Source organism: Hemitrygon akajei, chromosome 5, assembly GCF_048418815.1.
Source record: "Hemitrygon akajei chromosome 5, sHemAka1.3, whole genome shotgun sequence".
Lineage (NCBI taxonomy): Eukaryota > Metazoa > Chordata > Chondrichthyes > Myliobatiformes > Dasyatidae > Hemitrygon > Hemitrygon akajei.
In genome coordinates this window covers 121,996,144-122,012,378 of record NC_133128.1, presented here as the reverse complement: position 1 = coordinate 122,012,378, position 16,235 = coordinate 121,996,144, and the positions used below count along the sequence as shown (strand labels likewise).

General features: G+C 41.6%; 1 protein-coding gene across 1 annotated transcript in view; it reads left to right on the top strand.

Annotated features, from left to right (window-relative positions):
- xrcc5 (X-ray repair complementing defective repair in Chinese hamster cells 5) overlaps nucleotides 1–15,680 on the top strand; it is a 128,061-nt gene extending 112,381 nt beyond the window's left edge. Inside the window, exons 16-21 of the mRNA XM_073046346.1 lie at nucleotides 2,116–2,185; nucleotides 5,578–5,687; nucleotides 8,884–8,980; nucleotides 13,876–13,943; nucleotides 14,384–14,455; nucleotides 15,481–15,680. Coding sequence (XP_072902447.1) covers nucleotides 2,116–2,185; nucleotides 5,578–5,687; nucleotides 8,884–8,980; nucleotides 13,876–13,943; nucleotides 14,384–14,455; nucleotides 15,481–15,495 — 432 coding nt within the window. The 3' untranslated portion in view covers nucleotides 15,496–15,680. The remainder of the gene's footprint in view (nucleotides 1–2,115; nucleotides 2,186–5,577; nucleotides 5,688–8,883; nucleotides 8,981–13,875; nucleotides 13,944–14,383; nucleotides 14,456–15,480) is intronic.
- Nucleotides 15,681–16,235: the final 555 nt, after the last annotated feature.

Here is a 16,235-nt window from a genome sequence, read left to right as displayed (position 1 = left end):
CTCAAGACATTTAACATCTTTATCTTCTTAAAACTTATATGATCCAAGTAATTAATGTACCTTTCCCTCATCACACTATTCTTCTATGTGAATAGAGATAGACCACGTCCCCTGGCTTCACACACGTTATATCTCTGATACCTCAAGGAACTCACTTTTTCCCTATCTACCCTTTCTTCTTAATATACTTATAGAATGAATTAGGATTTTCCTTAATCTTGCATGTCAAGGGTATTTCATAATCTATTTATACCCTCCTGATTTCCTCCTTAACCATTCTGCTACACCGTCCATGTTCCTCAAAGAACTTGCATGATTGTAGTTGCCTGTAACTGTCATATGCTGCATTGTTTTCCTGATTAAGCCTTCAAACCCCTTTGTCATCCAGTGTTTCCTCATCCTGCCATCTTTTCCTTTTGTCCTTAGCAGTACACATGTCCCTGAACTCTTGCCAGCTCCCTTTCATAGGACTCCTACTGACCAGATATTTCAGTCCTTCTGTCTGTGCCGAGCATGATGCCAGTCTAAACTAGTCCCATCTGCCTGCACATAATCTGCATCTCTCTTCCCAGAGCTGCCTGTTCACATGCACGAGAGATTCTGCAAATGCTTCAAATCCAAAGCAACACACAAATTGCTGGAGGAACTTAGTGGGTCAAACAGCATCTATGGAAATCAATTAACATTCAACATTTCAGGCCGAATCCTTGATGAATGGTCTCGGCCTAAAATGTTGCCTTGTCTATCTTAGTAAGTTCCAGGTAAATTCCATCCTGTGTCTGAAAATAATTGCTTTGTACATCTTCTTTAAACTTTTCTCCTCGCATCTTCGACACATGTAGTGAAGTCCAGCCATTTAAATTACTTGCACTAAGATCATCCCAGTTTATACTGAGAAAGTTGAAATCACTCACTACAATAATCCTATTGCTTTTACACCATTCTGTAATAACCAACATGTCGTGACACGGAAAGGGAAACATTGCTTGGAAAACATCCAGACTCCACTCCGACTGCTCCAAAGTTCAGGATCAAGCCTGAACCACTGAAGCTATGAGACAGCTGCACTGCCTGTTTCTGTGAACGGAATAGTGAGTCCTTTGCTAACTGTGCACATTTCACTGGGCTGATTGCATCTAGTTTTTACATTCTAGTTTAGGAATGTACTTCCTAAGAAGGTTGGCGTCATTCAATGTCTGTAGTGAGATGCTGAAGATGTTCTATAGGTCAGTTATGGAGAGCGCCCTCTTCTTTGTGGTGGCGTGTTGGGGAGGAAGCATTAAGAAGAGGGACGCCTCACGTCTTAATAAGCTGGTAAGGAAGGCGGGCTCTTTCGTGGGCAAAGTACTGGAGAGTTTAACATCGGTAGCTGAGCGAAGGGCGCTGAGTAGGCTACGGTCAATTATGGATAACTCTGAACATCCTCTACATAGCACCATCCAGAGACAGAGAAGCAGTTTCAGTGACAGGTTACTATCGATGCAATGCTCCTCAGACAGGATGAAGAGGTCAATACTCCCCAATGCCATTAGGCTTTACAATTCTACCGCCAGGACTTAAGAACTTTTTAAAAGCTATTATTAATGCTTTTTGAGACGGTGATTTAGATGCATATCATATTTTTTTACTGAGTTAAGTATTGTATGTAATTAGTTTTGCTACAACAAGTGTATGGGACATTGGAAAAAAAGTTGAATTTCCCCATGGGGATGAATAAAGTATCTATCTATCTATCATCTATCTATCTAGTTTGTACTTAAAATTGAGGGACTAATTCCAGTAATCACTCGTCATGCACAGGAGTTTGCAGATATCAGGCTGGCTGATTTTCTGAACAATTGGATGTAATTCCAATAAATACCTCAAAATATTATCAGCTAACTTTTACATGTTACACAATATCGTAAATTTCCCAATGTACAGTACTTGATAAGTTTAAAGGGGGTGAGGGAGGCAGGACACTGGGGGGCTGAAAGGGAGCAGAGGAACTGAAGCCTTGGTAAACCAGATGCTAAGTTATTGGAATTTCCACATAGATAACATTATCTAAACTTTACTGTGCAATACATTTCAATTTATATGCTTAAATTAAATTGATCTGTTTCTGGGTCATAGGTTGGCAGCCTCAATCCAGCAAAGGATTTCCAGGCTCTCGTCCAGCAAAAGAATGCCAATTTCAGAGAAGGTATGTAAGTGGAATGAAGTGATTGAGAAGTCAGGGCAGTGTGGGTTACTGTCGGTGTATTTTCCATCTACCTCTGTATTGAGATAATATTTCTAGTCGCCTGATTATAGGAAGGATGTGGAAGCTTAAGAGAAGGTGCAGAGGAGATTTGCCAGGATTAGAGAGCCTGTCTTACAAGAAAAGGTTAAGCAAACTAAGATTTTCTCTTTGGAGCAAAGCAGGATAGATGTGATTTTACAGAAGTGTGCAAGATGATGAGATGCATGGACAGAGAATTTTTTTCCAGGGCAGAAATGGCAAATGCATGAGGCCATTATTTTTACACAAAGTGGTGGATGCATGGAATGCCTTGCAGAGGTGGTGTTAGAGGCAGATACATTGTGGACATTTAAGAAACTCTTAGATAGACACATGGATGATAGAAACATGGAGGGTTATGTAGGAGGAGGAGGTTAGATGGATCTCAGAGTGAGTTAAAAGGTCCTGTACTGTGCTGTAATGTTCTGTATGTAGAATCCATAGTGCATATGGTGGAAGCCAATGGCATCTTTCACCATGGTTGCCCTCATAGTTGTTACTGACTCTCATGTTTACTCCACAAATATCTCATGGGAAAGAGGGAATGAAATAAATTTATTAATGCAATAAGTTTCACTGATATCCTCCCACAGCAGTCTATTGTAAGCTGCTAGAAGTTATCAATGTGCCAGGTAACAGTCTGAAGGGAAGCAGATATATAAACATTTCTCTTCACGGTCATTTTCATAGCCACTGGCAAAGTGGGCCTTGACCCTCTCTGAAATTCAAGCTGTACCTTAATGGTGACAAAAATGCAGGAATTCCAAACACTGGTGTTTCTAAAATTCATGAATGATAATTTCTCTTCAACCACCTTGGATGTATATGGTCTCCTGGTTACAGCCCTTCTCCTGCTTCCATTCCTCCTTCCAGCAGCTTCCAGTTAAAAATTCATCTGGCCACTAATCTCATTCTGGGAAGGCAATCTGTTATCCATATCTGGTCTGGCATATATCTGGCACCAGACCCACCTACGTACTTAGTTTTCAAATGGCCGAGCAAGGGAAATAACGAGAAAGCAATGAGCTTTAACCTTGCTACTGATGGGCAAATCCTGAAAAACTATATAAGTATTCATAACAAATTTTATCTTTTCTAAGGTCCTCTTCAAAGTTCAAAGTAAATTATCAAAGTACATATATGTCACCATGTACTACCTTGAAATTAATTTTCTCACAGGAAAATAAATACAATAGAATTTATTTAAGCTACACATAACAAAGTCTGACAATGTGCAAAGGAGCACAAATAATGCAAGTAATAAACTTTAAAAAGCAAATAAATAATAAGGAGAAAATGAGTTGTTGAGCCCTTGAAAGTGAGTTTATAGATTGTGGAGTCAGTCCAGCTATAGCAGTGAAGTTATCCACACTGGTTCAGAAGTCTGATGTTTATAGGGTAATAACTGTTCCTGAACATGGTAATGTGGGACGTAAGACTCCTGTATCTCCAGCCTGATAGTAATCATGACGTGGGAGCTTGGCCTGGATAATGGGGGTTGTTGATGATGGATGCCACTTTCTTCTTGTTGCACTCCATTTAGATGTGCTCAGTGATGGGGAGGGCTTTGCCTGTGATGGACTGGCTGTCTCCACCATTTTTAACAGGCTTTTCCATTCCTGGGTGTTGGTTTTTCCATACCAAGCAATAATTCAGTTTGTCAAAAGTTTTAGATCTCATGCTCAATCTATGTAAGCTTTTAAAAAGGTAGAAGCATCATTGTGCCTTCCTTGTGATGGCATTTGTGTGCTGGTCCCATGACTGATAATCTGATATGGTAATACCAAGGAGTTTAAAGTCACTGACCCTCTCCATCTCTAATCCCCCTGATAAGGACTGGCTCATCAACCTCCGGCTTCCTCCTCCTGAAGTCAATAATCAGCTCTTTTGGTTGAGTGAGAGGCTGTTGTTATGGCACCACTCAGCCAGATTTTCAATCTCCCTCTTATGTGACCATTTGTTACAACCTTTTATTCAGCCGACGACAGTGGTGTCATGGCATTGAAATTGTACTTATCCGCACAATCATAGTTATAAAGTGAGCGGAGCGGGGAGCTAAGCACATTATCATAGATTAATAGAGCACAGTAACAGGCCTTTTGGCCCATCTGTCCATGGCAACACAGACAAAGGTATTCAAAGAGAGCTGAATAATTACTTGAAAGGGAAAAAATTGTATGGTTATGAGGAACGTGACTAACTGGATTGTTTACATAGAATTCACACCTTTCCAGTGGGTGATATTGCCTCCTTTCCAGTTATAACATTAATCTTGTAAATCAGAAACAGCACCAACAACCCCTGCAGAATTCCTACCTTTTTCAGAAATGGTCCCAATGACATTGGTGAAGCCTAATTTGGAGCATTGTGTGCAGTGTTGGCTCTGTGACAGTCGCAGTGGGCCATATGGCCTCCTTCCCAGCTATAAATTAATCCTGTGAATTAGAAACCTAGAAAATAGGAACAGAATTTGAACATTGGGCCATTGAGGAGCTCACAAACAGATGGAGGAACTCAGTAGGTCAAGCAGCATCTGTGGAGGGAAATGACTGGTTCAGTACTTCACTGTTCCTGTCTTTTCCCATATACCTCAACCTCTGGAAATTAAGATATATCTATCACCCTCTTGAATTAAACAATGACTTGGCCTCTACTATTTTCCATGGTAAAAACTCATGGATTCATCACCTTCTGAATAAGAACATTTCTCCTGATCTTGATCTAAATATCTTACCCTGTCACTAGGCTATGTCAATGATTCTCCAAACACTGGGAACATCTTTCCCATATGCAGTCTACTCAGGCCAGTTAGCAGTTTATGGATTTTTATTAGATCCTCCATACCTCAGTGAATATAGGCAAAACTTACCCAAACTATCCTCATACATTAGTCCCAGAAATCAATCTATTGAACATTAGCTTGTTCCCCTCCGTGGCAAATGTGTCGTTTAACAAGATCAAAACTCCATACGAGGTTTCACCAAAACCTTGTGTAGCTGCAGCAAAGCATCCTGTTTCCTTGGACTCAATAGATAGAAGCTAATTTGCACCCATATGATTTTGTGAAATGGGAGAGGTAACAAGGAAGGGTTTGCAAAAGGACATATCCTAGTCTCATCTCTAAACTTGCAATTCCAGATACAAAGTGAATAAAGATAATAGTTTTGGCCAGATGGAGAGGGGTGATCATAGATTGAGATCCCCTGGCCTGAAGGAGGTGTTAAACTTTAGCATGATGGGTGTACTGACTATATCTAGTGAAATAAATGTGGTTTGTAAAGGATAGAAATTCTAAGACTTCTGTCTCCATACAGTGACCAGGCAGCTGATGGATCGCGTCGACCAGTTTCTTGAAGTCAAGAATCATCAATATTACATGAAAAGTTTGGATTGTGTAAAAGTCTTCAGGAAGGAAGCTGTCAAGGTGAGCAGAGAAGTTAATTTACTGCTTCATATCTCAGTAAAAGACTCTTTGATGTGGAGTGAATGTTTTATAACTTACAGGATCTGAAATGAACTGTGCAGAGGAAGTTAACAACTTCTTGTTGATCTTTGACCACTGTAGCTACAGAGCAGGATGTTACTGTGCCTGCTGGATAACCATAGCCTATGGTGATGCTCGTCAACTAGACTCCTTTGGTCAGCAGCTTGAGGGATGGTTCACAAAAGGACTTAGCAATACTCAACTACAGTTCATATCTTTAAACCCAGTGTTGACAGCAGACAAAATACATTTAGCGTGTCTGATTCTCAGGTCCAGTTAATAGTTATAGTAGAAAAGATTCATGATTCATGGAAATAGGGTTTTGACCCATTGCATTCATGACAAACAAGATGCCTACCTGAGCTATCCTATTTGCCTAAGTCTGGCCTATATCCCTCTAAGTCAGAGGTTCCAACTTGGGGTTAGTGGCATTAGAAAGTTTAGGAACCCCTGCTCTAGGTCTTTCCTACCCATATGCCTGCCTGCTGTACTAAGTCTGATTTATGCATGGAGTTTCCTGACCAGTATCACTAAATTGTTTCTCAATTGAGTAAAATTAGCCTTGCCTCTATGGTAGAAATCCAATTTTATCTTTGTCCTTTATGTAGCTGAATTTTGATTCGGTTCCTGTGCCTCACCTTACTTTATGGAAGTACAATCAATCTATTTGTGTAAGTCATTTATGCACTTATATTTATTGTAACTGACTACAGAAGCTTTGTGACTGGTTATCAAATCATCCATACTGTCCTTTGGCCCTAACAGTCACATACTTGCAGCATTTCAATGGTAAACCCGACCATCTTCCTCAGACACAAGTTAGACAAATGATAAGTGCCCCTAGAGACACCTCCTTGTATACCCTCTCGACTGTGTAGGGTATGGATGGGAGTTGCTGCTCAATTTGATTGGCTGGATCTGAATTGCCTATTGTTGATTGGTTAGTTTGAATTGGCCTTGTTCTGATTGTTTGATCTTTTTAGGCCAAAACCTGTTTGGGAATGTGTGGTCTCAGGCTGGAGCTATATCTACACTCTTCGAACCTACATTTAGGTTTCCCACATGCTCCATCTCCAGTGATTTCCTAATTTTTCTCTTGTAGGCATTCTCTTCCTTGCCAAGGACGTTGGCCACATCAAACCTTGGTCTACATGAGCATGATAGGCAGTGTTCAGTGATTCCATTTTGTTCTGTTCTCAAGTTTTTAACGTACTTCTATGTTCTGCTATCCTGGTCTTCAGTGGCTTTCCAGTCTCAACAAAATATATCTTTTAGCATGGTGATTGAGGTATGGAGACACAACTCCCTGAAAGAGTTCTTTAGGTCTTCTAGGTGTCACTTTGCTTAGTTTTCTTCTAATTGTGTCCTCACTTTTAAATGGACACTATATTTTTGGCAAGTTAATCTTAGCTTTTTAGTTAAGCTGCCGCTAAATCCTTGCCCGCTGCGAAGTGGGATCGCTGAACACTGCCTATCGTGCTCATGTAAACCAAGGTTTGATGAGGCCAACATCCTCAGTTTCTAGCATCTGCCGAATCTCGTGTTTAACATTGTTCTTCATAGCAGTTATTGCTTTCTTGATACATATTGCTACAATTCCACCCATTTTTAACTTCTTTATCTAGTTAGAAAGCATTAGTCAAAGTTAAAATTGTTTATTGTCATATGCACAGGAATATGCAAGCATTAGCGACGAAAAATTTGTGTCAGCAGCATCAGTCACACAGCATTGCATAAAGCAGCATTCACACGAACGACAAATAATCATAAGTTATAGTAACTAAACCTTTTCGTTCACAATGCTACCCCTCCTCCAAACACCTTTCATTAATAGCCACTATTTCATATTCTGATATGTTCATCTCCAATAGTTCATCGGTTTTAGACCATAAAATATAGGAGCAGAATTGGGCCATTCAGCCCATCGAGTCTGCTTCGCCATTCCATCACAGCTGATCCCAGATCCCACTCAACCCCATACACCTGCCTTCTCGCCATATCCTTTGATGCCCTAACCAATCGGGAAACCATCAACTTCCGCTTTAAATATACCCACGAACTTGGCTTCCACAGCAGTCTGCAGCAGAGCATTTCAAAGATTCACTAATCTCTGGCTAAAAAAGTTCCTCCTTACCTCTGGTCTAAAAGGTTGCCTTTTGAGGCTGTGCGGTCTAGGTCTGGATACCCCACCATAGGAAACATCCTCTCCACATCTTCCTTATCTAGTCCTTTCGACATTCAGTAGGTTTCAATGAGATCCCTCTGCATCCTTCTAAATTCCAGTGAGTACAGGCCCAAAACAGCCAACACTCATTATATGTTAGCCCTTTCATTCCCACAATCATTCTCGTGAACCTCCTCTGGACTCTGCAATGACAACACATCCTTTCTGAGATATGGGGCCTAAAGCTGTTGACAATACTCCAAAGTGCGGCCTGACAGGGATCTTATAAAAGCTCCGCATTATCTCCTTGCTTTTATATTCTAATGCCTTTGAAATAAATGCAACATTTCACTTTCCCTCTTTGCCACAGATTTGTGCTGTAAATTAACCTTCTGAGAGTCTTGCACAAAGGCTCCTAAGTCCCTTTGTGCCTCTGATGTTTGAATGTTCTCTCCATTTAGATAATAGTCTGCACTATTATTCCTTTTACCAAAATGCATTATCATACATTTCCCAACACTGTATTCCATCTGCCACTTTTTTTTTTACCCATTCTTCTTATATGTCTAAGTCCTACTGTAATCACATTGCTTCCTCAGTACTACCAACCCTTCCACTTATCTTGGTATCATTGGCAAACTTTGCCACAAAACCATCAATTCCATTATCTAAATCATTAGCAAACAATGTGAAAAGTAGTGGTGTTCTTCAGACCCCTGAGGAACTAGTTAGTCACTGGCAGCCAACCAGAAAAGGCCCTTTTTATTCCCACTTGCTGCCTCCTGCCTGTCAGCCATTCTCCTGCTCCTTTGCCTCCTACTGCTCAAACTGAAGTGTAAAAGTAAAGCATGAACAAAAAGCTGTTCTCCTTTTTCCCAATCTGAACTTCCTCTAATTCCAAACTCAGTTGGTAGAGATTTAGATCATATTGTGATCATTATTATTTGTAACCTGGCACTTATGTCTTTCAAGGCAGGAGAATCCCAACATTTCAACAAAATACTGAAAAAGTTGAAAGAGGTTACGGAGTCAAAAGGGCTGCAAGAATTCTGGGAGCTGATCGTACAAGGTAGGAAATATTTTATTAACATGTGCCTTGTTTTGCGAAACATCTTGCATGACAGAATGGATTACAGAGTTTGGGTCCAGGCATTAGAGGCACTTCAAATAATAGACAATAGACAGTAGGTGCAGGAGTAGGCCATTCGGCCCTTCTAGCCAGCACCGCCATTCACTGTGATCATGGTTGATCATACACAATCAGTACCCCGTTCCTGCCCTCTCCCCATATCCCTTGACCCCGCTATCGATGAGCTCTATCTAACTCTCTCTTGAATGCATCCAGAGACTTGGCCTCCACTGCCTTCTGGGGCAGAGCATTCCACATATCCACCACTCTCTGGGTGAAAAATGTTAGAGCTATGTAAAGAAGAGGTTAGGATTGGTGGATCATGAAAGATCCTTAGACAGGAAACAATCGGAAGCAGGGTTGAAACTTGAAAGGTCTGAATGGGTGATTTAGAAACCGAGTTTGGGACACTTACCTAACAATGGAAATTAGTAGTTCTGATGGTGTTGGGGGAGGGTTGAGAGTTCTGCCTGGTTCAAAGGTATCACCAAGATTAAGAACCATTCTGGTTCAGATATTTGCAAGGGAAAAATGTAGCATGGATTGAAGACAATGTCTTGATATTTCCGATGTTTAGCATCTTGAGAAATAATATACGAAATAAAAGCAGGAATGGGTCATTGGGCCTGCTGTCTACTTTGCACTGCTGGTTTCTAAATAGGCTCCTTGTTTAGAAAATAGTCTACACTTTTATTTCTTCTACCAAAATGTATGTCCATACAGTTCCCTACACTGTATTCCATCTGCCAGTTCTTTACCTATTGTCCTACTCTGTCTAAAACCTTCTGCCAACTCCCTGCTTGTTCAACACTACCTGCCCCTCTACCTATCTTTGTATCAGCTGCTAACAGCTACAGAGCCATCAATTCAGTCACCCGTGTGGCCAACTAACCTACTGACCCATATATATGCCTTTGGAATACGGGAGGAAACCGGAGGACCAGGAGGAAACCCACATGGTCACAATGACAACGTACAAACTCCTTACGGACAGCAGTGGGAATTGAGTCCAGGTCACTAGTGCTGTATTAGTGTAATACTAACAGCTACTCTATCATGCCGCCATGCTCTTTGGCATTCAGAACATAGAACATGGCACACAGAAACGAGTCCTTCAGCCCACAATGCTGTGTCGAACTAATTAAGATCGGTAATCAAATGGCCAAATAAATTATTCTCTTCTGCCTACACAATGTCCAGAAGAATGAAGGTTATTCTGATTTCAAGGTTCTTGGTGGGCAAGACCAAGTTGATGTTTCTTCTGATGGAAGAAACTGGAAGAAAGGGATGAAGTTACAGAATTAGGATATCTTTGAAGTCTGGAACAGTCACACTGGTGAATCTCTGGAATTCTCTCCCCAGAAGGCTGAGGTCAGCAGATTATTGAGAGTTTTAAACAGGAAATAATTTTTTGAAAGATAAGGCAAGTGAGGGCTTTGGGGAACTGACGCTAAAGAAGATGAGCTCCGAGGCAGATCAGCAATGGGAAAGGAGCAGGTCTTTGGCCCACAATGTCTGTACTGACCATGATGAGAATTTAAACTGCACAGGGGCCTTAGCATGGTGCCTGTTCATGCGCCTGACTACAAACCTCTTAACCATTGAAAAAGGATCTATTGCTTTCCTGGTGAACATGATGAATAAACTCTTCTGGGCTTCCAGCTGGATAAAGCTATCAACTTTAACTGACATTTCAATGACAAACTCTGCCATCCTCATCAGGGATAATGCCTGGGCACGTCTAGTCCAGTGGTATTTATACCCCTGTCGTCCGTCTCTCCTAATTGGTTTATATAGGTCAGCACAGCATTGTGGGCCAAAGCGTTCATAGAAACGTAGAAAGCCTACAGCACAATACAGGCCCTTCGGCCCACGATGCTGTGCCGAACATGTCCTTACCTTAGAAATTACTTATGGCTACCCACAGCCTTCTATTTTTCTGAGCTTCTTGTGCCTATCCAGGAGTATCTTGAAAGACACTATCGTATCCGCCTCCACCACTCTATAGCAGCCTATTCCACGCACTCACCACTATCTGTATTTAATATAAAAAACTTACCCCTAACATCTCCTCTGTACCTACTTCCAAGCACCTTAAGGCTGTGCCCTCTCGTGTTAGCCATTTCAGCACTGGGAAAAAGCCTCTGACTATCCACACGATCAATGCCTCTCATCATCTTATACACCTCTATCAGGTCACCTCTCATCCTCTGTCGCTCAAAGGACAAAAGGTCAAGTTCACTCAATCTATTCTCATAGGGCATGCTCCCCAATCCAGGCAACCCTTTTTATAGTTTCCACATCCTTCCTATAGTGAGGTGACCAGAACTGAACACAGTCTCCAAGTGGGATCTGACCAGGGTCCTATAAAGCTGTAACATTACTTCTCGGCTCTTAAACTCAATCCCACGGTTGATGAAGGCCAATGCACCATATACCTTCTTAACCACAGAGTTAACCTGCGCAGCAGCTTTGAATGTCCTATGGACTCGGACCCCAAGATCCCTCTGATCCTCCACACTCCCAAGAGTCTTACCATTAATACTATATTCTGCCATCATATTTGACCTACCAAAATGACCTCACACTTATCAGGGTTGAACTCCATCTGCCACTTCTCAGCTCAGTTTTGCATCCTATCAGAGTCCCGTTGTAATGTCTGACAGCCCTCCACACTATCCACACCTCCAACCTTTGTGTCATCAGCAAATTTACTAACCTTTACAGTATGGCAGGTTAATAAGAAAAGGTTAAATGTCCAACTATGACAACCCTTTTATTCTTGTAACTCCCTCTGTATTTGTTCCTCCATTTCTTGTTGACTGGGAGACTGTATGGTACAGTGATCACCTTCTAATGAGATGGGACAAAGGATCTGATTCTTTGCCCGAGTACTCTGACTCTAGCACGAACAGGTCATTCAGCACACCATGTTGGGCAATTTTGGATGCCAATTTATACTAAATGTCCTCCTCCTGTATATCATCCATAACCTTCATTCCCTTCATAGCCATGTGTCTATTTATTAAACTCCACCTCTATTTGTCCATTTGTTAAACCCATTACTACCCTTGGTAACCTATTCCAGGCACCAACCACTCTGTGCATAAAAAAGCCTACCCCCTTGTATAATCTCTAAACTCCTCCCCCTCCCATCCACACTAACCTTAAAAGCATATCGTCTGCTGTTTGGTATTTCTAGCTTGGGGGAAAGATTCTGACTGTATACCTTATCTATTGCCTCTCATAATTAAGAAAACTTCTGTCCTGTCTCCTCTCAGCCTCTGGCACTCGAGAGAGAGTAACCCAAGTTTGTCCAACCTTTCTTTATAGCTCAAACCCTCTAATCCAGGCAGCACGCTGGTGAATCTCTTCTGCACCCTCTCCACAGTCTCCACATTCTTCCTATGAAGAGGGGACCCAAATTGCACACGTTCTCCAAATGCAGTCAGATTAAAGTTTTATAACCTACAGTAAGACTTCCTTATTCTTATACTGCATAGCCCTACCAATGAAGGCAAGCATGCCAGATCCCACCGTATCCTCTCATGAAGGGTCTGGGCCCGAAATGTCAGCTGTTTTCTCTTTTCCACAGATGCTCCCTGGCCTGCTGAGTTCCTCCAGCATTTTGCGTGTGTTGCTTGGCTTTCCAGCATCTGTGGATTTTCTCTTGTTTATCCATTTGCATAGCCACTTTCAGTAGACTATGGACCTGGACCCCAAGATTTCAATGTACCACAATGATATTAAGTGGTCTACCGTTAACAGTATACTTTACTCCTTCATACGACCATCCTGAGTACAAAACCTTACACATGCCTACTCCAAGTGTAAGGATTTGCATTTTTTCTGCATTCCCATAAACTCTTCCCAGTTCCTGCCATTCACCAACAAGTTTGGGGCAGTTAACAGTGGCCCATTAACCTGCCCATCTTTGAGATGTGAATGGAAGTCAGTATCTAGGGGAACCCACGTGGTCACAGGGAGAACATGCAAACTGCACACAGACAAGACCCAAGGTCAGTATTGAACATGGATCGCTGGATTTGTTGAAGCAACAAATCTGTTAACTGCATCAGTGTGCCATTTGGTGTTGAAATAGACTGTGGCCATTGGAGGGGAATACTGGAACAGATGTGACTAAATTACATTTCTCATCTGTTTCGTTGCTGGCATTATGAAGAATGTTAATAGATTTTCTACAATCATCTGCTCTATACCTTTTAGTGTTTTTAGATTAGATTAGATTCAACTTTATTGTCGAGTACAGGTACAAAGCCAATGAAATGCAGTTAGCATCTAATCAGAAATGCAAAGAATAGTGTTATTTACAAAATAACTGTGAATAAAAAGTAAGTGCTACAGCACACAAATATAAAAGTACTGAGAGTACAATATGGGTGCAATACTGCTTAGCGCTGTGATGTGAGGTTCAGCAGGGTCACAGCCTCAGGGAAGAAGCTCTTCCTGTGCCTGCTGGTGCGGGAGTGGAGGCTCCTGTAGCGCCTACTGGATGGGAGGAGAGTAGAAAGCCCATGGTTAGGGTGAGATGCATCCGTGATAATGCTTTTCGCCCTGCCCAGGCAGTGTTCATGGTAGATGTTCTCAATGGTGGGCAATTGGGTGCCGATAATCCGCTGGGCAGTTTTCACCACACACCGGAGTGCTTTGCGGTCCGAAACGGGACAATTGCCATACCACACTAAGATGCAGTTGGTGAGTATGTTCTCAATGGTACAGCGGTAGAAGTCCGTCAGTATCCTGGGACAGAGTTTTTTGTAGTTAATCTACCATGCTATCTAATGGTAACCCTTACAACCTTTCCCTAAACACAGATGCTATCTCTCTCATAACCAAGGATGAAGATGCAGAAAGTACAGTGACCAGTGATGAAGCCAAAAAGGTAAAACTAGCCATTTGTGATGGTTTGTATCCTATCAGTACAATGGTTGCTTGGTTCTACAGGAACTGTAGAAATCCGCTTTATTCCTTTCTATAGATGCTGAGGTCTTCCAGCATTTTGTGTGTGTGTTGCTTCTACAGGACTGCAACTGCTGTTCACTCTGGATTTGAGTTCACCTCTGAGACACAACTGAATATGCAGACCTGCAGTTAGAGTATCAGTTTCCCTTTGAATCAGTCGAACCACCCAAAGGAGGAAACAAAGATAGAGATTGGGCAATTTGAGGGGTCTAAGGACTTGGACCCCAAGATCCCTCTGTTCCTCCACACTGCTAAAAATCCTGTCATTAACCTTGACACATCCAGGAAATGAATAAATAAGAATATATTCCATTTATTAAATGTTCCTGTGGTTCTGAGTTGTGTCTGTCTCATCTGTAGTTTCTGATACCAGAGGAGATGTCTGTGGAAGAATTGGCGGTGGCCCAGGACGAAGGAGATGTCGATGACCTGGTTAGTGCTGTGATTAACACCATGATATTTATTTTTCACACATTCCCAAGGTAGACAATTCAGATCCTATTTGTTACATGATAGCTTACCACCCACTAAAGTTCTACTCCAATAATGCCTGATGTTAATACTTCAGTGTATTAATGTGTGTATAACAATGGGGTTGGTTAAATGAAGGTTAAAAGTGCAGTCAGGATGTGGTGGTGGCTTCACTTTTACTTTGTGTATTAGTGAAAACGGGAACATTTCTAATAACTCCATGTGCTGCCACAGAGTTTCGATGATTGGTCAGAAATTGCTCTGAGGTCATCATTGACACAATGCATTAACATTGTGGCTTAAAGATCAGCTCAGAGACTGGGTATCACTTCCTAACACCCCAGTGTTGATCTGACATCTCCAAGCCACAATCAGGCGTTTGAGTGCTGCACTTGCCTGATGAGCTGGATACTTTCCAGGACAAAGCCGCCTGTGTGGTTGGTAACCAATCCAGTATAAACGTTTATTCCAGTAGGGTGTACTCGCAATAGAATGTAGCACAATTAGTCGTCCAGCCTAATGTGACAGATCCCAAACCCATTATCTCTCATCAGAAGGAACAAGGGATTCAGATGCTTTGAGAACGTTTGCAGGTTCCTCCAAATCGCTATTCCAATTCATAGTGTTCATCATCTAAATCTTGGACTCCTTCCCTTCAGCACAAAGATTGTGGTCCATTGAGAAAGCAGCTCAGCAACAGTCCAGGGCAGTTGTGGATAGTGAAAGCTGACTTCAACAACGCTGCCCACTATTAAAATGTGCTTATTCACACGCGCATTGATTTGGGTGATATTTCCCATTCTACTTTTCAGAGAATTAGTGATTAAGAAAAGGAAATGGATTGTCATTTTTAAAAAAATAATCAACTGAGGTGTACGTGAAGTAAGTTATACTTTTAGAAGATGAAACAATCAGGTTCCGGAACTGGATCCAGTGCTGAGTGTTTTTAACTAGTTTGGTTTACTCTTATTGTCATGTTTTTATAGCTCGATATGATGTAAGGAGGACCTTTAGAAATGCAGCACAGGATCGCAGAGCTAAGAAGACAATATCATGGTTACGGTGCAAGAATTTATCAATATCCTCAGCCACAGATCTCCACATCTAAAGACAGATGGCACATTCTTTGTATTCGCGTAGTTGCCCGTCAATCAATAATGCAAAATAAACCTAATTTTAAATAGTTTGCATTGTTTCTTGTTGTTTTTATTCACTTATGTACTGTAGTGGGCAGCTGACTGAAAGGAATTAAACCTAAATGGTGCAATGGTGAATGTCTAAAGGGGGGAGAAAAGGAATCATAAAATGACTGGGAAAATCTGAAGCAAAAAACACCAAATTAGAAAGGAAAGGAATAGTCATAGCCATACAGAGCAGAAACAGGTTGTTCAGCACACTCACACCTTTATGTACCCTCTGGTTCTAGACTCCCCCACTGCAGGAAATATTCTCTCCACATCCACTCTATCTGGGTCTCTCCTACTAACTGTATATAATAGCTATACCTATCATACCTAACCTCATTTACAAATGTTTGGTCATGGAGTTGTACAGAAGCGGGTGCCTTGGCCCATCACAACCATTGTACTTGTCTGTTCTAGTCCCATCTTCCTGTATTTGTGAACTAGTTTACAATTCAAGTGTTTGCCTAGATACTTCCTAAATGCTGTGGACCCCCTGCCCCCTTTCAGGCAGTGCTTCCTAAATGTGAACTGTCCCTTCAGACAGAGCTACCTAAATA